This window comes from Leuresthes tenuis, unplaced genomic scaffold, assembly GCF_036924035.1.
Source record: "Leuresthes tenuis unplaced genomic scaffold, fLeuTen1.0.hap1 SCAF_21, whole genome shotgun sequence".
Lineage (NCBI taxonomy): Eukaryota > Metazoa > Chordata > Actinopteri > Atheriniformes > Atherinopsidae > Leuresthes > Leuresthes tenuis.
The window spans coordinates 29,607,757-29,630,831 of NW_027325375.1; the positions used below are offsets into that span (position 1 = coordinate 29,607,757).

The 23,075-nt window shown below is 42.2% G+C and overlaps 3 protein-coding genes across 4 annotated transcripts; 2 read left to right on the forward strand and 1 right to left on the reverse strand.

The window, feature by feature from the left end:
• Positions 1-32: 32 nt before the first annotated feature.
• Positions 33-4,939, forward strand: LOC140279687 (palmitoyltransferase ZDHHC23-A-like). The gene is made up of 4 exons (XM_072374847.1): positions 33-216; positions 1,359-1,994; positions 3,673-3,840; positions 4,231-4,939. Exons 1-4 carry the CDS (start codon positions 98-100, stop codon positions 4,502-4,504), a joined length of 1,197 nt encoding a protein of 398 aa, XP_072230948.1. The 5' UTR covers positions 33-97; the 3' UTR covers positions 4,505-4,939.
• Positions 4,940-9,025: 4,086 nt separating this feature from the next.
• Positions 9,026-10,772, forward strand: LOC140279226 (lipocalin). Its single transcript, XM_072374324.1, has 6 exons — positions 9,026-9,157; positions 9,466-9,605; positions 9,688-9,767; positions 9,843-9,956; positions 10,041-10,142; positions 10,231-10,772. Exons 1-6 carry the CDS (start codon positions 9,065-9,067, stop codon positions 10,248-10,250), a joined length of 549 nt encoding a protein of 182 aa, XP_072230425.1. The 5' UTR covers positions 9,026-9,064; the 3' UTR covers positions 10,251-10,772.
• Positions 10,437-22,561, reverse strand: LOC140279223 (zinc finger Y-chromosomal protein 1). 2 transcript variants are annotated; one of them, XM_072374320.1, is made up of 8 exons: positions 22,048-22,561; positions 17,925-18,021; positions 17,379-17,693; positions 14,760-14,909; positions 14,531-14,659; positions 14,308-14,442; positions 14,020-14,163; positions 10,437-13,077 (listed from the first exon to the last, which is right to left on the reverse strand). In XM_072374320.1, exons 2-8 carry the CDS (start codon positions 17,989-17,991, stop codon positions 11,780-11,782), a joined length of 2,238 nt encoding a protein of 745 aa, XP_072230421.1. In that variant the 5' UTR covers positions 17,992-18,021; positions 22,048-22,561; the 3' UTR covers positions 10,437-11,779. The 2 variants fall into 2 exon arrangements, with proteins under 2 accessions (XP_072230421.1, XP_072230422.1); XM_072374321.1 differs by lacking the exon at positions 14,308-14,442 and having other exon boundaries at positions 22,048-22,555.
• Positions 22,562-23,075: the final 514 nt, after the last annotated feature.

Below are 23,075 nucleotides of genomic sequence, written 5' to 3' on the forward strand. Positions count from 1 at the left end.
GAACAATTATCCTGCAGCTGTTTGTTTTTTTCAAGTGATGGCCTTTTTTATTGAGGTGACAGCCCATAAACTTCAAAGTCATCTTTAGCAGGCCATTATGAAATGGGAGAAGTTAAAGCCTCCAGAGCCAGATGATCCTATGTGTTGCTGTGAATGTGATATCTACCAGTACGGATGTTGCTGTGACTGTGAAGACCTGGATGATGCCTTCAACAGGTATGAGGGGTGTGAAGAAAAGGGTCCGCAGTGCTGTAAGGTAGAACAAGACAATATGTTACTCACATAGAAGTGGCACTTATGTATGAAAGGCAAAAGGTGCTTTGTTACACATGGTGACCAAGAAAAGCTCCCAATTAGAAACTGGAATGACAGGAACCACAGAACAACAGTTTTCTAAGTGATCTTATTTGCTCTCTCGGCTGACACCACTTTCATGTCTGCTGTTGAAATATGAAGCTGCAGCCAGCAGCTAGTTATCCGGCTGACAGTAAAGCCTGGAAATCATTCTGAGACCCACACAGTTCTGGTGCAGTTGTTCCTTAGTTTTTCATCTCAACAAACAATATTTGTGTTAATCAGAGAAACTTGAACCTTGTTGGCAAAGGTAGAAAACCTCCTGCCCTGGCTTCTTATAAAACAGGCTGCTGTGGTTGTCTTTAAATGGGCAAGTCAAACATTCCCAGTTTACATGTGAAAGTGTCCTTGAGCAACATAGCGAAGCCCACAATGTCCCGTGATGTGTTCCTCACATGGAAGTTGTTTAGCAGCCGCTTTTGTCCAGTGATGTAATGTGAAGTAAAACGGACAGACAGAAGGACAGATAAATGTCAAACTGTTCCCTCAATATAACACCTGAGAACATACTCAGTAATGCACATAACTCGGTTTAAAACTGAGTAAAAACAGATTTCAGGGATTTCTAAATTACAGCAGCCCTGACCCTTAAATTCATCTGGTTTTATGTTGCATGTCCCTTAATAAAAATATGCATAATGAAGTTGCCACAACCAAATTGTCTGTTACCGCTAAGTAAGTGAATATATAATGCTTACAGAATGCCTCATTCCATTTGCCTCAGGCCCCCTAAAAGAGTCAGTCCTGCTGTTCTCATAGTCAAAGTATCTTTGAGTTAATGTATGACGTCATAACAGTAACGATGGTATTTACAGTGTTACAGTGAGCAGATGAAAATGCTAATGCTGATATTAGATAAAACATTATTGATTATTTAATCTGTGCCTGCAAAACCACAACAGAAGCTAAATTACTTTTGACCTTTGAAAAGAGCCGCTGCATTAGTTGCAGTTATGGTTCACAGACTTGTGTAATTATGGCTTGACGACCACTGTTCTCCGTAGGTGGCTGAGGGAGAAACCACCTACGGGTGGATTTCAGTCTCCTGTGTTTGGTGCTGTGATTGACAACCTGGAGATCTCCATGATCCCAGCCCTGCTGCTGCTGCCCCTCCTGCTGAGGGTCGCAGCGCTGCACTACCTCCTGGGCATCATCATCCTGACAGCTTTGCCCAGCCTGGTGCTGTGGTACTACTACGCCACGCACCGAAAGAAGAAACGCACCCTCTTCTTCCTCACCCTTGCACTATACTCCCTGGCCTTCATGTATTACCTCTTCATCACAGAGATTTTACCTCGTGGGGACGTCACCCAGCTGCAGTTGGGTGCCGTGACAACCGGAATGATTCTGGTAATTGTTTGTCTAATTCACACCAAGCGAGGCCCAGGATTTGTGACAGCTCCCCAACACGAAGCAAACAGCCACAGCGAGGAGCCCAAAGAGGACTCCTCGCGCAGCGATGCATCCACCCAATCTGCAGCCGCCTCCTCGGAGACCTCAGCAGAGCTCCTGACAGGAAAAGAGGCTCTTACAGCAAAATGGAGCATGTGTCCTGTGTGCAAAATAATGCGACCCCCACGAGCTGGTCATTGCAGAACCTGCGGATCGTGTGTGCAGCGTCTGGATCACCACTGCATCTGGTGGGTTTGACTTGAAAATACATGTATCTGGTTTTCTTTGATGCACTACTGCTGAACTCTAATAGATTGGATAATTACATATCAACAATCACATCTTCAGCAAAATTATTTTAAAAAAAATTATCATCCAACTACACAGGTGCAGGTTAGTAGTTGCTCATCTGAAAGCAGTTTTTCTGTTTAATGGGGTATTTTTTTACCACACAGCGCATCATTTTGAGTCTTCTACATCTTCTTCTGCTTCAGATTCATCTTTATTTTGTTCTCATCGCACATTATTCCATCGTTAAACGGCAAAAATAGTTTTTTGGAGTGTTTTTTTTATTTAATTTTAGATAAAAAAGAACGCAATGAATATGCTTTACTTGGAACTTGGTAAAAGCATAGCCTCGAGCTTTGCATCCATTGATTTATGCGGAAATTTCTCGCCTTCTTGTGAAGCAGCAGCAATAAAGCTCAACCAAGCTGGGTTAGAAGCACTGGTACTCTGTGTTTTCCTTCTGTGCTTTGTGCTGATGTTAAGAGGTCAGGGTTGCACTATATTTGAATGCATATCTCAGGCCCATTTGATGGCATCCTAACAGAATGGTGCTGCCACCACCGTGTTTGAGTGCAGGCGTGGTGCTAATGAAGTGACACTCGGTGGCCTTTGTTCCCTCCACACACATCATGAGGAACTATGACCACATACTTCCAATTCTGTTTAATCCAAATAAAGGACTTTACTTATCTCTCAGGTGGCTTTTGGCAAACTCCCAGCGGGCTGTCAGTGCCTCGTAATGAGGAGTGGCTCCTATCTGATGATGTCACACTGATGGTCGTCCTTCTGTAAGGTTATCCCGTCTCCACCAAGGAAATCTAACTAAAAATGACTTTTTCCAGTTGACTTCTGCACCACATCATCTCATTTTATCTTTTGATACTAGCATTGCCTCATTTATTTCCTATTTATTTATTCTGCCTTTTTTAAGCTGCAAGTTAGATGGTTTGTTCTAAACATAATTATGTTGAATATCAGTATACATTGACAATAAAGGATCTATCTGAATCTGGATCTCGTTCATAGTGGCCACTGAGAGCACACAAAGTGAATAAAAAACTGTGTTTTTGTTCACTTTAAATACTCCAGAAATTTCCTTGCATAAAATATAAATATGTGTCCGTTTTCTTTTCATTGTGTCAAATAAATTCTGTTGGACATGGATGGAGTCCAACTGAGTTGCTTCTTGAGAAGAGAATAATTTACTGGATTTTGGATATTTCTCTTTTTAACGTTTTTATTTTTCTCTTAGTTTTAATAGATAAACATTGACCAAACAGCTGATTTTTTTATTTGTCATGTGGGGTGTTTTAAGATTAGACAGCAATGTAACTCATTTGGAAAACCTGAAAGGTTGCAGTTCATTAACCGTACACCACGAGCTAAAGCTGTGGGTTTAGATATTTTACTCCTTTGTTTGCATCTGCTGCCAGCTTGAAACAGTGCAAGGTTCATTCTAATTTGCCTGCAAACTTGTTAAGATGCTCCAAGTCTGTGCTAAAAAGTGATTTCAGTATTTTTTCACACAGTGAAGAGGATGTATGACGTACCGTTGATGATGTGTGTGGAGCCACAGTTTGAGTGTTGCTACCTCACTCTGATCTGACTGTGTCTGTGTTACATGTTGAGGTGCTGCAGGATAAACAGCTGTGTCGGACAAGCCAATCACCGCAGTTTTCTGCTGACCCTCTGCGTGTTCGTTTTAACATCAGTGTACGGGATCAGTTTGGTGCTTCGCAGCCTTTGTCCTCGACAGTATCTAATGACAGCGCTCTTCTACTGCCCCGGTGTCTACAGTCAGTCTAGGTACTTTGCCCTCTCTATAATCTGTCCTCAGGTGAACATAAAAAGAAAGAAAAATAGCTTTTTTCCCCTTAATATTAGTAAAAAACTTAAATGTATTTCACACAACTAAAATTCAGCTGTGAGGTTTTACATGTCATCTGTTATTTTTCCATATTGAAACTATAAAGCAGCTGCTAGAACACCAAAAGCTGCTAATATTTTATGGCAATGTGATAGTAAACTTAAGCCAGTGCCTTTGGAACAGCTGTCAGTAGCCAAAATACTGTTCAGTTTATTATGCATGATTTATTTAGCTGAGTCTCCAGCCAGTATTATAGAATAAAATCCTGCTCTTGTAAGGGCGTGTCCTGCGTTGATCTGGTGTTATATTAACTCTCTGTATGCTTTCAGCACAGCGCTTTGCTTCACCTGCTCTTGGTACAGCAGCATTGTCACAGCTGGACTGCTTTACCTGCTGGTGGCACAAGTTCTGAACATCAGCTTCAATGTGACGGAGCGGGAGGCCCAGCTTGCCCTGAGAAACAAAAAGGGCCAGAGCCGCCTGTGGGGACTGGTCATCGACACGGGAGAATATTCACGTGGCTTCTACCAGAACTGGCTTGAGTTCCTCACCATGACAGATGCCTCTGCATCGCTTCGCTCCAGCCTCACTGACTTGGTTTAGTTTCACTTTATACTTTCCAGTATGAAAAAGACTGCATGAAGAAGTTCCTCCTGTTCATGGCCTCCAGCCTAATAACACAAAATAAATTTACCTCCAAAATGTAGCAGGGGAATGAGGTGCTGAAAGTGCACATTTCCATAAAGCAAATGCATAGAAGTGCATGTAATCTCTCCTTTCTAAATCTATGATGGTTCGACAGCCTTTTGGTTGAAGAAAGGGATTAAAATGTGGACCCATTCACAGTTTTACAAAGATGGAGCCAGAAAAAACAAGAACTTTAACTCACATCCCGCCATCTCAGACTCAACCTGTATTTCCTCAGCTACAGAAGCTCATGCCTCCAGTTTTTGTGTGTGCAAATTTGAGTTTTAGCATGTTAGAGGCACTTTATAAATTCCTATTTTTGCACTATTCAGTTGACATTAGATGCAACAATACTGAGATAAAGAACATGTTTGAGTCAGTGGTGTATGTGCGGTCAGATAGTATCATGACTGATTCAATCTTTCTTTTAAATGCTTTCTTCTTATCATTTTTCTCTGCATTTTACACATCCATACATTTTCTGTTTGTATGTTTCTCTTTGTACCAATGGAAGGGCTGTTATCAATAAGACATTTTGGTAAATTAACTTTTGTCATTTGAATAACTGTAATAATTCTGTTATTGAATAACAGAAATGTATTGGAAATAAACACAGGGACATAGATAAATGGTCTGGTTGCCTTTTAGACTTTCCAGTAGAAATAACCTGCTCACAGCAGAACACGGACACACAAGATGTCACTGAACGTGTTTTTGCTCTCCCAATCAGCTCTATTAAATGGTAAAAATGGTCAGTTTCACCAACCTGTTTTTAAACAAGTGAATAAAGATGATAATTCCAATCATGCAACCATCTGAAATTATTACCAGCGCTGCTCCTTCCTGTAACACAGTTTCTGCAAACCTTCACAGATACTATTTACCTAAAAGCCCATCCTTACTTATAAATCACAGCACAAATAGAGACATAATGAGTATACATATGTGTGTGTCCTGTAATAATCAGACTCCATTTACACCTCACATTTCTGTCATTATCAGTTGATATAATCATGATTCCAGTGGCTCCGGAGTCAAACAGCCTGAATTCCTCTCCTCTGGTGCCACCCTCAGGCCTCTCTGTGTGTTTTTCTACTCACTCCTGCTGAGTCCTAAAGCCGCTGCAAAAACATCCCTCTGAAAAACACACACAGTCGCTTAAAGCAAGTCCCAGATCTAAATATATCTGCCAGCTTTATCCAAATGACACCTTGAAGCAGATTCAGCACAATTAACCACCAACCTGATCCATGTTTATTTCTGTTTAACTCATTAGTTTAAAAAGAGGCGACGCTTTTTGCTTTCTTCTGCATGCATTTGTCCATTACCTGTCCAAATATTCAGCTTCACTGTTAAGTTAAAGTCTTAACTTGTGGCGACAAGTTTTCCCATTTTGTCAACACAGCTGTGATTCACTTTTCTGTCCAACCTGCAGAGACGGTTGGCTGTGAAAACTGTTGTTGTCGTGAGGCAGCTTTCTGCTGACAACCTTTTACATAATTGTGCTTGTTCGAAACATTTTATAACACGACATTACTTTAGATAATGCTGTTCTCAGTGGAGAGAGCGTACCTGTTTAAACTGGCATGGTATTCTTGCCGGAGGACTGTGTGCGGTGGCGTGTATCTGCCTGCGCCCGATCACCTGATAAAGTGCTCTGTTTCCTAACTGTTGCGCCTCGTGATACATAATCATCACCGTTCCTGGTGTCATTTCTTAATCTGTGTGCAGGAAAACATGTGTCTCATCTTTTTTACACAACAGTGGGGGAATACTTTGACTTATAATGCAACATTCAAAGGCTCATTTATCAGATGTTAACCAAAAGTGATTAAACTTATCATGCAGTACGTCTCATTTAAAAACACAGCCATTCCAAATTTATCCTTTTCATAATCAAACTTTTTTTTCCCAAGTCTCGGTTGGGATTTTGGGCGACTTTTCTCCCTGGTGTGACTCGTGTCATCAGTTCCCACCACAGATTCTGGATAGGATTAAAGTCTGGACTCTGGGCTGCTCCAAAATCTGACGGTCACTGTTCTGTTGGCGGGTCTGATGCTCCAGATGCTTCAGATGTTTCAGACACTTCCTGGTGGCATGTTTTTCTGCAGATTGATCACCAACTGGGGCCTCGTATGTCTGAGCCATTTGGAAGCTCTGTGGTCTGATAAGATGAAAAAGGACCTGTTTGGACTCTGGGATGTGGCTATTGTTTGATAAAAGACAGGATTCCATTGCACATAGGTCAATAAAAGGTGATGGGGATTCAATTCTTTGGTCTTTTTTTTCAACTGTTCAGTCATACAACCATGACAAAGTAAAGCACATCATGAGAAAAGGCCTGAAGGTTTTTCAGTCATTTCAGATACATTCGATGTGACACCATGCTAAAGAATAAATGAAGGGTTAACATATGGCAGGAATTAACCGTGCAGTTAGTCTAAAGCCACTCATTTCCTTATTTATTACCAGCTCTTTGGGAATCACCTTTTATGTCGACCAAATTGCATTTATCTTTGCAACTAAAGATAAATGCAACATGTGCACCCGTGCGTCTTTGCAACAGGCTGCTAGTAACAAAGTGCCAAAATATTGGTTCTTGCCAAGTTTTCTGGAACGTCTAGACAACACTGATTCATCGCTTGAATCAGGTGTTTCTTTAAATGCTTGAATGACTCACAAACAAACAAAATAATCAAACTTTTCCTCTGAAAATGGTCGGGTGCGTCCACTGGACCGGCAGTGAGTGAAAAAGCAGCCAAAGTCCAAAGAAAAGATGTGAAAGGCCCCCAGAAAGCCTGGAGAACAACTGCTCGAGGCCATCTTAAAAGATGAAAACAGCTGGATGAGTTTTTTCTCAATATTTAACAACCTAATACTTGTGTGATATTTTAAAGCAGATGTGACTGGATTCCTAAAAATATCAATGCTCTTCTTGAAATTCACATAACTGCCCACTCTCCCAGCTGCACCTGCAGCAATTATGGCTTGGAAGCTGACTCAGCCTTATTTCTACTGTGAGCTGTTACTTGTTTTTACCTGCCCTCGTAAGCAAGTTTGTTGCTACACCAAAGCCCTAAAATTTCCCACAGCACCGTGTTTTTGTAATCGATGACTTAGGCTTTGAATTACTGATCGTAAAGCAAAGTGCAAGTTTCACATTTCTCCCCTCTGGATATGCTGAGTGGATTTCACATCATCATTCAGGTGTGGAAGAAATAGTGTAAAATGCATTCAAAGGGGCTTCAAAGGGGCTTCGCTCCCAGTTTAGAAGGCCATCTGACCACCTGAATCCAAGATGTGGAGAAACAGTCAGAGCAGCTTCTGCTATGTCAAAAAACCTGAAGTCCACTTCACAACATGATGTTCTTCACCTGCAAAGACTTCACCTGAAAGTTTGCTTAGTATCAGAGTTCATCCTGGACCGTAGAAACAACAGCTTGGAACTGTTTTCTGGTGCTTTTAATCATCTGAAGATGAAGTGAAAATACTCCTCGCTGACATTCTTCCAGTTGGCAGCGCTGTTTAACTCCTCCTGTGACACTGAAATCTATGAAATCTGCACGTTATCTTTTAACTTATCTCAACTGTTGCCTGTTTTTATTCATTTTAATTATTTTATTTCTTTCTATCTATATTATTTTACATATTTTTAATGCTTTTTCCCTGCTGCAATGCTTTTATTTTATGTAAAGCACTTTGAATTGTTTTGTACATGATAAATTATGACTTGACTTGACATTGTGATCAATCACTTACAAAAATAGCCAGTTATTGAGAGCAAAATGACAAAAACTGATGTGCAGGACGCTGTAAGCTGCTGAAAAGATGGTTTTTCATCTTGTGTTGGTGATTATAAAGTAAATTTGAGCCATATGGAGAGGGCTTTTCCAGAATTAAAGAGCGGTTCACTTCAGCACACCATGAAGCATCATTAGGAACCCAATCTGCGTGTACATTTGTGTTGTCTCTGTGTTTACTGTCACAACTGCTGACGGATGAATTTGATTCTGCGGTCTCTGCCACAGAAAGCACTGGAGAGCAGCCACTGCCTTGTTTATCACTTTGGGGTGATGTACAACCCCCCCCCCCCAACACCTGTTTTTAAATGAAGCTTATATTGAAAATAACAAGGTAATCATTGGAATTAAAGTCCAAATCTGCGCTTTTAAACTGTAAAACATGTAAAAGATGGATTATAATGTCTGTTGTTTATCCTCTTCCATTCATCTCTCACACGGTTGACTGAACTGTGCCCTGGCCGGGCCAAAGAGGCTGTGAAACTCCATGTGTTCGCCTGCAGCTTCACGTGTTTGAACCCAGCCCAGCTCTGTGGGGGTGTGAGGCTGTATATTGGCTGGGAGGGAAAAGGTTTACACCCACTCTCTACTGTATAAAAGGTCCGTCAGTCAGAGGGTCCGACAACAGAAAGCCAGATCGTTCCCATCACCGACTCCGGCTGACTCTTCTGTAGCTATGACTTTGCTGCTCACCCTGCTGGGAGCTGTGCTCTGCTCCTTGACGGTTTCCTCTGAAGTCCTTCCTCAGGCAGACTTCAACCTACAGCTGGTAAGAGACACACTTTACTCATTGTTCCTGCTGTTATTTTGTCTAGTTTCTTAGATCACCTGCAGCTTGACCATCTGGCAGAGGAGGAGACATAATCTGATGGTGTAAATGAGTTCACTTTGTCCTATGAGAACGAGCTTATAATTCAATAAATGCATCTGGTGTTGATCTTTTACCTCTTATAGTTGTACGTTTCATCATAATATAACTGTATTAGTTAACAAACGATTCATTTTACTGGCGTTCTACAGCACGGGAGTAAACTGATTCAGTGTTTTTGCCTCATCTCCGTTGTGTTTTCGCCACAGATGGCAGGGAAGTGGTACCTGACTGGATTTGCCTCTAATGCCCAGTGGTTTGTCAACCGCAAAGGCTCGATGAAGACTGGCACCGGCATGTTCAAACCAACTGCAGACGGGGACCTGGACATGTCCTACGCCAGTCTCAAGTGAGTGTGAGGACAGACTGGAAGAAAAACAGAGAGAGAGAGAGAGAGAGACTGTCCTTGAAATGTCTGTTTTTTTGTGTAGCTCGGATGGATCTTGCTGGAGAATGAACAATCTCGCCAAAAAGACCGACATGCCGGGGAAGTTCACCTACACTAGTCAGCGTAAGTGAACAAAACCAGATAGAGACCCATCCTTTGTTTCTCCACTTCTACATTAAGTCCTCCTCCCTTTGTCAGGCTGGGGGAACGTGAACGACATGCGTGTGATCGATGTGAAGTACGACGACTACGCCCTGATTTACACCATCAAGACAAAGGGACAGGAAGCCTCCGTCGTCACCAAACTCTACGGTAAAGTCCTCATTAGCTGGTATTTCCAGTCACTCTGGGGCTGAGAGCAGTTACTCACTGTGGTGCATTAATGTGGCTGCACAGGACGCGCAGAGGACCTCGGTGCTGGTGTGATGGAGAAGTTCAAGCAGGTGTCGCTGGATGCTGGGATCCTGCCGGAAAACATCGTTTTCCTTCCCAGAAACGGTACTTTAATGTTTTGAGAGAGTTCACATAAGCCTGGGCTAAGAGTGATATAAGCACTGATCACCTGACTTTGTCTTGCTCTCCTCAGGCGAGTGCCCACCTGCTTAATTTAACACTTCAGTGATGCAGACAGAGAACAACCGTTGCCGTGAGAACTCATCTATCAAGGCCTCTGCTACGAACTGGGACCGCCTTCAGTTCACTTACTAGTCTGGTTTAAATAAACTCCTTTTTGCTTCCATCTCCCCAAGAACCGTCTTTGCAGACCGCTGGCAAATAAAACTGACAAACATCTAAAATACTTTGCTTTATTATCATTTTTTAACAAATACGCTGACATACATCCATAACAACACAGTCCAGGATTTCCTTTTTATCAAGTGTTTACATCTACACGCTTTTGTACAGATCTGTATACAAAACAATAATTTACGTCCCATAGAAGTCTAGTTACACTTAACTATACAACAAGTTGTAAATGAAATGAAATAAATATAAAAACAGAAATGATCACATGTCAAAAAAAAGGAGGAAATGAAAAGTAAAAAGCCATAATACATGTACACCACCAGCACCTGTTTTCTGAGTTGCATCTAAAAAGATGTACATTTTCCCTTTCTACTGGTAAAAGTACATCTGTGATGGTGACCACGAGGTTCAGTCCATAGTTTCATACTTGCAGCAACACATGTACTGTATGATTCCTCATTTAAACCAAACATTTATATCGGGACACTGATGAGAACGGTCTGTTTAACCCAGCCTAATATTGGTAAACTGATGCCTGTGGTTTATACTTTAGCTGTGAGTTGAAACAGAAAATTAATGGGGTTCCAGTTGGCATTAATGGATTAAAAACGCAGTCATTCGGGCTTCGTCTCGACTGCTTTGCTCCAAACAACTTGCAGCGTGATCCGTGTGCACGTGGGAGCTTTTATTCACTGCCGTTTTTCAGTGTATTCTGTTTAAATTCATCGCCACAGACAAAGAAGCTCAGAATGATTGCTTCATTTTGTCTGCACACCCAGCCTTGTTTTGTCAACACAACAAAACGCGTTATGTTACAGGGTGACGGGGGTCAGAGCACCAGGAAGCACAACAAAGGCGTTTTCTTTGTCCCTCTCACACGCTCTCTCTCGCACGCACACACGCACACACACACTCAAACAATTTACAAGTGCTACTGGAAACGGGTTGCTAATACATACCTCTGCATTAAGTACATTTGGACAAACATTTTAAAAGTTACACTTCAGTTTTCAGACAAATAATCAGGACTATTGTGATTGAAAACTGATTGCTACCTGCAAAAATCAAAAATATGTATCTACAAAAAGACACTTGCACAATCTGCCATGCACACTGTCACCAGCAAGGGACATGCAGTAAAGAGTGCAAGTCTATGAAGGGGGCTTGGTTGCTAACTCTGACAGAGCGTTAACTTTATGTACATGTGTTTACATTTGTGAACAAACATTAGGCCGAGGATCAAAAAGAGCAAAACAACAGAGTGGACTTAAGTGCAGCTCACACACAGTCTCAGCCTGACTGGTGCTGTGCTGAGGGTGCAGTGATTAGGGTGTGATGGATGCTTCATTGTCTTTGATGTGGCACAGTATTTGGCCCACCTACAGTCTCTAGGCCTGCACCACGTCCTTGTGGTGACGCATGATATGCTGGTTCTTCTCCGAGGGTCGTCGGAAGCCTTTCGAACAGATCTCGCAGCGGTGTGGATAGTCTTTCGTGTGAATGGAAATCACGTGTCTCTTGAAACCTGAAGCGTCCCCAGTGCTGTAGTCGCAGTACTGGCACTGGTAAATTCTCCTCTCTTTTTGTCCTTTGTCAATAACTACAGTCACACTGCTGGCTAAGCTGGCTGCGCTGACTCTGGCAGGTGGGCCGGCAGCACTTGACCCACTCGGTGCAGACTTTTTGGCCGCCGCGACAGGAGTGTGTGTTTCTGTCCTTTTAGCCTCACTCTTTTCGGGTGAGGCCTGCTGCTCTTTTGTGTGGACAGACAAGATGTGGCGACTGAGAACAAAAGGGTCTGCAATTTTGAAGTTGCAGTGCCGGCACTGGTGGAGTTTCTTGGTACGGTGAGACACCGAGTGCTTCTTCAGTTCAGACGGCCGGTGAAAGCCTTTTCCACACACGGCACATTTGTGTGGATAGTCCTTGGTATGAACAGATATGATATGGCGTTTCAGGTCACTGGAGTTGGAACTTTTGTGATCACAGTGGGCACAATGGTGGGTCTTGTTCTCCTCGTGAGTTAGTCCGTGCTGGATTAACTCCTCCTCCTCGGCAAAGGTCTGGAAACAGCGCTCACATTTGTACGGCATCTCTTTGCTATGCTTCGTCTTGATGTGTGTTTTGAGATTGGAGGAATCGGCGGACTTGTAGTCGCAGTACGGGCAGGAATAAGGCTTCTCGCCAGTGTGTGTGCGCATGTGTTTCTTCAACTCCGAAGGATGTCGAAATCCTTTTCCACACTCAACACAAATGTGGGGGAAACTTTTGCTGTGAACGGCCAACAAGTGTCGGTTGAGCAGTCCTTGCTCGGCAGTTTCATAGTCACAGAACTTGCATTTGTGCATTTTCGTGGGCGTAGGAGGTGGCTGACTTTTGGGCTCCCGGTGGTGGTGCTGCAGTCTGTGGGAGAACAGCGCCCCCTGCTGGTGGAACTCTTTGCCGCACATTTCACACTCGAAAGGGGCTTTGCTGCTCAGAGCGTGAACCTCCATGTGGTTGTGGAGGCTGGCTTTCTTGTTGGTGGTGAAGTCACAGTCTGTACATTGATACTTTTTCCTGGTCAGAACATCCTGGTGATGATTCTTTGTGTGTCGTTTCAGGAAGCCTCGCGACTTGAACTTTTTGCCACAAAGCATGCAGGGGTAAACTGTCAGCGGCTGACCATATGGACCGATGATGATGGCTGGAGAGAAGCAGGACAAGAAGGAGACGAAAATGAGCACATGACATCTCCAACATCTCAGCTCCTGGTTTGGTTAACATGCTTTGAAATAACAGTTACCTAAAAGCTTAGAAAGTAGATCACATACAGTCCACTGTGTCAGATTAAATAGGAACATAAAACATTATTACAGGGAGGTTTACTGAGAGTACAGTAGCACAGGACTGTGAAATATGGAGGTACACAATCCTGGAAGAAGAGCAAATGTCTTCTACTATTAAACCATTCAGAGTATGGGGAAAACTTCTACAGGATCTACTACTCCTGGTAAGAGACCATTGCTATTGACCAATTAACTGTGCTTAAGATTTGTACTGGTTTCTGATTGGTCAGAAGAACCGTACTGATGAGCTTCCTTACTGATGAGACCCCAATGCATGAAAGGTACCACCTCCAGTAGGGGTCCTTAGGCAAGACCCCCCCCCCCCTCACGCTAACTGTCTACCTGGGATATGAGTGTAAGTTGCTTTGGATAAAAGCGTCCCCCAGATGCATGAACATAAACGAACTATGAAGCCAGAAAAGACTGAAGCTTCCACTTATAATGTGATGTTAGATTGCACATTACTGCTAACAGGGTGGTCCACGGATCCTGGACTAAAACAATGTTCTCACTGCAAAATAACATCTCACACTGAGCATGCGTTGTATTATTTTCAGGGACATTTACACCAAGTGGTTACCGCTTTAAAAAAGAAAAGCGAAGTGTTGTGAGCACCACAGTCCAGTCAAAACACGCATTAAGTTGAAATATTACAGAGCTGAATGTACAGTAATCTAACAGAATTATTGTTCCATTAGGAAACGGCTGAAGAGGCCTAAATCAGAGGCAGGAGAGCTGCGACTGGATGTGTTTGGCTCAGCCGTGTCAATAAAGTTTTATTTCATTCGCGCTGAGCTTGCCTGTCTGGACTTGTCGAGGCTCCGATCGTCTCTTGCTCTTGTTGCGCTGTCTGTTGATTTCGTCGACCCCATCCGACTCGTCGATGTGCAGCAGCGCGCTGGCCGCACCGTTTCGGTTTTCACAGCTCTCGCTATCTTCTGCACCTGCGTGGGAGCAGAAGAACGCGTTTCATAGCAGGACAACACACAACCAGCAGGTGTACTGCTCAAACCAAGACACTGAGACGTGGCTGATGCACACGCCTCCTGTGTTGTTTTATGAGCAATTTAATAGACAAGGGTGCTGACCATAAGCAGCTGCCCAGGCCACAGGCATGAAGTCCTTGCTTAGAGACACGCTGTCATACGAGCGGTCGTGAGTTACTGGCTCTTCACCTCCTACCACCACCTCCATATAAACCTCATCAGTCACCTTGGACCCACCTGTAGATGAGCCCAACATGTACAAATCCAAAGGCTAATGATCAGTTTCATGACAGCTATCCCCGCTCTTTGGACGCCAGAGACTCACCGTGGTTTCCCTGATTGCGGTGAGAATCGCCAACAGACTTGTAAACCATCTTCTCTCGGAGCGTTTGCCCTGAAGACTCCGTTAGCACCATGCTCTCCGTGTCTCCGTCACTGATGTCAACGGATTCTCCTGAAGAGACAAAACGGAGACCGAACACCTTCAATTCTGTGACCTGCAGGGTCTAAAAGGTTCAATTCTGTACTGAATGAGGTAAATAAGTGCCTCTCACCCATGTCATCCTCTCCAGAATCGGCCTTGATGATGTACACTTTTATCACCTCCTGACCATCTTCATCCTTCTCCACTTCCTGGTCCTCCACAGCTCCTTCGACTGTTACCTCCGTTCCATCCTCAGACACCATTTTACCAGCTTCGTCCACTAAAGAGGGACACACGGAACATTTAATAAAGACCGTAAATTCTGTCACACATTAAAATGCTTCAATGATACTGATGGCAGTTAGTTCTCCCTTTATTTCTCCCCCAGAAGCTTTTCTTTTCTTCCTAACCGGGGGCTCACACCAAAAGCATCGTGAGCGGCCAGCTGCCATTCATTTTCAATGTCAGCTGGCGTCGATGAGCGGCCGGCGTTCTGAGCTTCAAGAGTTGTGAAAGGCTCAACTTTATGCAAATGAGCAGTGACACGACGACAGCCAATTAGGGCCGATCTGGATTCCGAAGGCGGAAAAAAAGCAGAGTGCAAACACAAAGAAGGCTGCCCAGAGTACGATCCATGGTGAAAGAGGGAACCGATGTATGGATGGATTATTATATATATACCTGCTAGTTGCTATACATATAAGCCCCGCCCCTTTGGCCGCTTCCGGCGGCAGAAGAAGTAGAAGCGGCGGGTTGGTGTGAGCCCCCGGTAACACAGCTTAGACCTTCATATTCTCTATTGTCCATCTTTTCAAACTTTCTCTTTCACGCTGATCTACACAACCGCTTAATTCAGATCATGTATGAAGAGCAAATGTCCAACTTTGTGTCACGTGGCAACGAGCTTTCTTTCAGGCAAAGATGTTGCACTTGCTTGTACTTGATAAATTGGACTTTTTAAAACTGAACAGCAGCGTCTTATTGTGTAAAATAGCTTAAAGGATGCAGAAGCACCTGCAGCAACCAAAGGATGCAACCTGGACAGAAATGGAACCTCTCATTGAAGAAGTTTTAACCAACAGATTTCAGATGCTATCCAAGTGTAATTTCACTAATAATAATAATAATAATAATAATAATAATAATAATAAGGCCCAGATGTGTTCTTCAGTGTTGTGCTCAGCAGACGGTCCCCGTTTCACATCTGGCTGAACATACAATGAAAAATGTTACTTTGAATAGCAGCTGCAGTTCTTTTTCCTCAGAGACAGGAAATGATTGTGGTGTGATGCCCGATCTGTCCCTGCTGCAGAATCAGGTTCTCTGTGTTTGGTGCAGGTTAGACGTAGACGTTTCCCTGCTTCAACCCACCAGATTCAAATCAATGCATCATTAGCAGGCTTGTGCAGAACTTAATCTTTAGAAGAGATCCATTTCACCTGAATCAGGTGTGCTGAAGCAGGGCAGCAGCTAAAACCTGCAGGACTGACTTTGGACATCCCTGATCTTACAAATTATCCAAAATATTAGCGCAAACAGCAAAGGATAACAGTCTTTGTCAGTTCTGGTGAGGTGCTTCCACACCAATAACAGTCCTGATGTTACCGTCTCAATGTGCACACAACACAGAAAAACGGGGGTTTAACGAGAGGCCTTTCACCGCCAGCCCAGCAGAAAAATATCTACCTGTGACTGATGCTTCTCTTGTTCAAACTACCAACAATCAAGTGCATCTCTTCAAAGAACAGAGCTGACATTTGATACTGGACTGTAAATCAATCTGTTGGGAAAACAGCTGATTTGACAATGTTTTTAAGAATGTGATATAAGGAGTGTTGCCTTTTACTAGTGAAAAAAAGGAGTTAGTTTCTGTAAAAAAAAACTAAAGAACCAAAAGTTCACCCCCCATGTTTTATATTAAAGAGTTTTTTTTTTTCATTTCAGAACCACCAATAGTAACTTCACCTTTATCAACATTTAAGCATAAAGTGCCTCATCTGGATGAAATGATGATTAAATTTAAGAAACATCTGAAAGAAGAACCACATGAAGAATAATTTGTCAATTTAAACACTTGGTTTTAGTTCAGGGTGGAGAGAAAGAAAAAAAAAAAAAAAAATCAATCAAATCTTAAAAGATCCTGAATTGATTCACAAATGTGATGAGGTCAGAAAGCACAATGAAGCTTAAAAGATGCCCCCAGACAGTCTACAGTATGAACAAGATGGCAAGCTGAAAAACAGCTGGGGAAGAATAAAAAAAATGGGTTTTTTTGCTGCTAACCAGAGGACCGTTGGGCAAAGTGGTGTCAATGATTCCTCCAACTCAGAAAGAGCAAAGCAAACTCCATCCCAACTTTTACTGCCAGAGGTGCACATCTGGCTGAAGCGTTGGAAGCAGGGCTTTCAGGTGACATTTATCTGGTAGCTATGTGGACGATGATCCCCTCTGCAACAGACCGAAACCTCAGTTTTAAAAAGGCCAACATATAACTTAATGTTAGGGATGATGCTCAAAACAAGAGCAATGAATGAGTGGCCAGAACAGCAAGCTGACATCTGAATTACATTACTACAAGTATGCTGCCACAGGCACACTTTTCTTTTCCCGTTGGTCCTTCTTCAGGGTTGTGAAACATGTAAATGTCTCCTTCCAGTTAACTGGCCTCATGTCTTCTTTTCATTTCATTCATTGAAGTTAAATATCTATTTATGTCTCAAACCAGCTCTCGATCTGGCGGTAAACTTACAGGATATCATTAAATAATCTCCACAGCCATCTTGGTCGTCCTCTTGCTGCTCTGAGTCCATCCCATCTTCCGGGATGTCTCCCATGGCAACACCTTCTTCCTCGCCTTCCAGAGCCATCACGCAGGTTTCTACAGCAACGTCTTCGTCTTCATCGCAGTGCACATACTCAGAAACCACATCTTCAACAGCATCCTGGATGACGAGCTCGTCTGGGGCGAACCGGTGAACTGCCATGCTTTCGCCCTCTCCTTCCGACACCAACACAGTCTCTTGAAGCTCCACGACAAACTCCTGCCCGCCGGCACCACCGTCATCTGGCAGAAGTAGAATTACGAGTCAACCAGGTAACCCTCAAGAGCAATGATGTTTGGGAATAATACAAAATGTACTTTGCAACTGTGGAATAAAGTTGCCACAAATAGCCAACAGGTCTTACTTAATTTCACTTAAATATCATTAAGCATCCTGCTTTTTTAGCAAAACCTTTCACATATAATCATACTTTGTGTATAAGAGAACCAATCATCATAAGCGTGTCTTATTACCCGATCCGTGTAGTATTATTTTGGGCTCTTCAGAATGTATTGCAAGCCTGGTGACATCCTCATCCATTGTCCTTGCACTGCATTTGTTACTGGAGAGCTGAAACCAAATTATAAAGAGTTTAGAACAAAGATGATGGAAGACAAGAATAATGCATGACCCCGAAGAGCCGATCAGCAATGATCTATTATGCTGTTATACCCCCAAATGTGTCCCTCTCTACATCCTGACAATATCTGTCAGCATAAGACCCACATATAGCAGTCATCACCTGTAGAGGTGGGAAAAACGGTCAAATGTTTGGTGCAAATGTGCACGGTTCTGAATTGAGTCGCAGATGTCAGTTTCCCAAATGTTAACTGAGAAGGTAAAAGCAGAGAAGAAGAGCCCAGACAGCCATAGCATACACAGCATGGCTGGACAAGAAACCGACTGGAACATGGAGGCACTTTGGCTTCTATGAAGTTGAACTCAAATACTTTGAAATCATTTGTTCCTGATTCTGTTCCACCGTCAGCTTTAACATTATGCTCTTATTTAGAGTAATTATGAGCACTCTTAATAACCACAGATGTGCTTCATTGGTAGTGGCAGTGAAAGATCTGTCTAATTCATGTCAGTCATACCATAATTCATTCATCTCCAGCAGGTAAAACCGGAGCCGTCAGTCCTCAGCAGTAGTCCTGATGTGATGTTTGAGCTTTTGTGTGTATTTTGTTCCTTTCCAACCCTCTGAACTAACAGATTTTCACTTTTCTTTCTTTTTTAGTTGCTTTTGTTCTGCTCATGATAACAGAAGTGAAATTTCTAAAAAATAAAAATAAAAAAAAAGGGATTTCCTTTTTCCTTTGGCTTCACTTCAGTTTCGTGTCTGGTAAAACTTTGCTTCTCCTTGAGCATTGTTTCACCATCACGCCTCTCCATTTGTGTTGCAAACAACATCTAATTATACAAATTAGGGAGCCTCTGCGGCTAAAAAAAAGGAGTGAAAATCAGGTTTTACAATGACAGACGTTTATAAAAGAGGACGATTTATTCACACGGCTTTTTTTTTTAGCTAAAAGAACGTGAATATAGTCATGAATGTAGTTTTATCTGACTCTAGGTTGTAGTTGCTGTCTACCAGAGGACCATTGAGCAAACTCTGAAAAGGGAAATCAAATTACAAACAATTTGGAGCGCAACACAGCGAGAGATACGGGACAACAGCGATGCCCACATTCAACAAAAGCTCATTATTAAAGAAAGCAGACAGGATGTGAGGACTGCTACATTACCACAGATTTTATGTCACCATAAGCAATGAATGAGTAACTTTGCTGCTCACTGAACACAACAGGACGTTGGTTACAACTGTTAGTGACTAAGAAGATGCTGACGTCTGTATCAATTTACAACAATTATGCTTCCGTTATTCTTCACAGCTGGAAAATATGTTTGCAAATGTAACCTGAAAGTGAAGCTGCCACATCTCTACAATCTGTTTTTATCAATTACAATAACAGAAGAATATTAATTATGAACTGAAACGAATACTTTCAAAGAAATAAGTCGTCACACACTGAGAAGAAACAAACAAAAAAGTCTTAAATAGAATTAAAGATACAAGAATAATTACATAACACACAATAAGTGTAATTGTTGGTAACTGTCCTTAGTTAATTGCTATTTTGGTTTTTGTGTGTTTTAATAGAGACTAAATTACTCCAGATATTTCTTTCCATCCGTTTGAAAAGCAGAAATTCTCACAAACGCTGAAACAATCGTACCTGGGAAGAAGAGGCCAGTTATTAATAAATAAATAAATAAAATACAAGAGAAGAACACAGAGTTGCAAGTGATTCTTCTTTAGCAAAAACTTAAGAACCAATACAGCGATTTGTGCAGTGGAAAAACCAAAAGACATAAGTTTGTGCGGACAGACAAAGTAAAGTTGTTGCTCGACATGTTGCAGAAAAAGACGACGAAATCATCGGCTAAACTGATATATAGGTGTTACCTTTGTTATGGTTTCCATTATATGCTCATTATATAAAGAAAATGGTGGAAATGTGGGAAGTAGGCTGAGACGCCCAAAAAACCCTACTGAAAACTAAGTTTTAAAGAAATATCCGCAATGGAAAGCGTTATTAAGATGTGCAAAGAGGAAAAAGAGTGGACAGGAGCAAAACTCTACATGCATTCAAGCAAAAGTTAAACAATTCAACAACTGTGAGGCCACATAGTCCAGATGTGATCAGGACCGTTAGTCCATGGTTGAAGCATTTTTCTTTCAAGATGTAATGTGGGAATGAGTTTGTTATCAGAAACTTGTGCGAGATGTCCATCTAACAGCATCATGTTAGACCACAGGTAAGGCATTTCACAACTACATATCAGCCTGTATTAACCCTGTAGGGGTTAATGTTGCAGTTCAAACTACAAGTACAGGCAGGTTTTTCATAATTCATGATGCCCACCTGATCACAGATGCTTTAACGAAACAAAACTAAATTAATCCTCTTTAAAAATGTGGTTTTATTAAATGTGAATTCCACAGCAGTTTGAACTGCTATAAAAACTGGGAAGAAATGGCAATTACTATGTATTGCATTTTAACAATCAATCACAATTCAAAATATATGATCTCCTTACTGCAAGTTACTGTATATTTTGTGTTGGACACCTATCAGAAAGATGGCTGGGTATCACATCGAATTTCTTTTTTTGCTGTCTATTCCAGCAGCTCCATCTCTAAAGCACCTACATCTTGCATTAAAGGCGTCACACTTCACAGTGCTTGCTCAATAAGCGCTGGTTTAACATTTTAAATAACACCCTGGCTTGATAGTGTGGTCTGTTGAATCCTGTTTTGACAGCTTCTATTCAAAGGTTTAACTACAGTAGAGTTTATTTACACTCAATAACATGTCATCTCCATCTCAAAGTCAGTGGAAATTGTAAAACACAAGTTCAATGCAAAATGGAAAGTAGTCACATCACAATTGGAAGCTAGTTTTTTTATGACTGACAGCTTCTGTGTGCTGCAAAGGACAGCTTGGGAAGTGACCAGTGGTATCACAGCCATGTCTGCATCACTGTATCAGTTACTAAAATTAAACCCATATTACCTCAATATATCCCTCACAGCCCAACTAGTAGTGCTTTCACCACGGGGATAAAGTGGGGGTGAGATCATGTGCGCCAGAAATAAATTAATGAAAACCTCCCTGTCACAAAAGCAGGGAGTGCAGAGATGTAAACACAAAACGATGCAGCCGAGGTGCCATTTAATTTCCACTGAATGTACCATCCCCCACCTTCAGGTGAAAAAAAAAAGAAATAACGGTGTGTGGAGAAGTGGTGCACAACAGTGCACTTGTGTGTTCAAAGACGGCAACTATTCCTTAAACATACTCGACCGATTTAACGAGGTTTGCTAGTTCTGCATGCGCGTCTACATAACACAAACCCGATGAGATGATTAACGGTAATGTCTCCGCCTGACCACTGGAGTAACGTTGGTACTGATTTAACATGCAAAGTCAAAACTGTCAGAAAAAAAAAAAAATCTTATTTAGGAAAAGCTGGTTGTACTGGTAGATGAGCAGTATGACAAAACCACAAAGAAAAAGCGAGGTTATATCAGGTGTGTACAGATGTAGCTATGTTGGGGAAGCTAGCAGGAGGAGGGCTAAACACACACCTTTTATACGGACCAATTTTCATCACACCAGCGTCCGCCATTTTGTTAGCTTCGTGTCTGGACGACTGCTAATTTTAGCGTTAATTGAAAACGCTCTTTGACGATGTGGAAATAGTGATTACGATTCAATTAAAGTCCATACTTCACATTAGTAGTTATAATCTATAAAAAACAATGATAACCGACGACAAAATAAGATTACACACACGCGTTACTCTCGGCAGGTTGGCTAGCTAGCAAGACGGGCCTAATGTACCGATCACGGCCTCATAGAGGCCGGGGCCTGAGAAGAAAAGGCCCAACCCTATGCGGCCTTTCTTTGACAATAAAGAATTAAATTAAAATACCATATGCATGCACAATAAAACAGCCACGGGCACAAACACATGCAAACACAGTTGTAACAACGAGTGCTCCAAGAGCGCAAATAACCCTCGTACCAGATTTAGGCTGCAGGGATGGCCTCTGTCCGCTCCACGGCTTCCCAGGCCGCCTGGTTCCCCCAGACTCGGGCAGGATTCAGTCGGGAATTTTGTGTTATTTGGGCGGGCCGGAGAGGAGTAGAGAAGGAGGGGTTAGGGGGTTGTTTTTGGAGCACCGCTGTAAACGAAGCAGGACGTCTGGAGCCAGATCTTGTCATGCTACAGCCCCCTGCTTCTCCAGCTCCGAGGCCGCCGTCAGCACGACACGTCACAGCCCTAGAGCGGCAGGAAAATGCGGAAGAGTTGAGGTAGAAATCACCCGAAAGGCACCAAACAGGCCATAATCTGAAGACTCCTGCTCAATCGGGTTATGTCAAAACGTGTATTGTAGAGTTAATTTTATTACGCTCGAACTCGGAAAGCAGGTGTAACTAGTTGATAGCAACTCTAGTTCCCCCAAAACAGCCGACTGGCGAACAAAGGCACGAGCTCCAGAGAGAAAACATTCATTTTAACAAACAGTGACAGCTTTTAATCGTAGTGCACCCCCGCACTGTAGCAGGTTCATTCTCCGGGTAGGCAGTGATATCCCCACAACTATTTTTGTAGTTTAGGTTCTCTTCATGCCTTCTTTAAAAAAAAAACTAAATATGAAGTGGATATAAAGGCAGTGAAGTAGTAGTATTCACACTAAGATTCGGACATTTTAGATATAGCAAACACTGTGTATTTATAACTCCAGAGTCAATGATAATGAATTGCATAGATATAACAACACAGGGTACATTCTGATGAATAATACACTGTAATTGAGATCTTGAAATCATTTTGCCAATAATATTTTATTAACATTTTCAATTAAAGGTTTTATACATTTTTATCTATATCACATTTTGGTCCATGTTGAGTCCATTAAGGGGTTTGAAAACTTACCCTAATTACTTCAAAAGTATCTTAAGCATAATGATTAACTATGCCATACTACATTAAACTATACTATAACATGTAACCTGGTAAAACTTCAATCAAGGGTTCATGTATATATA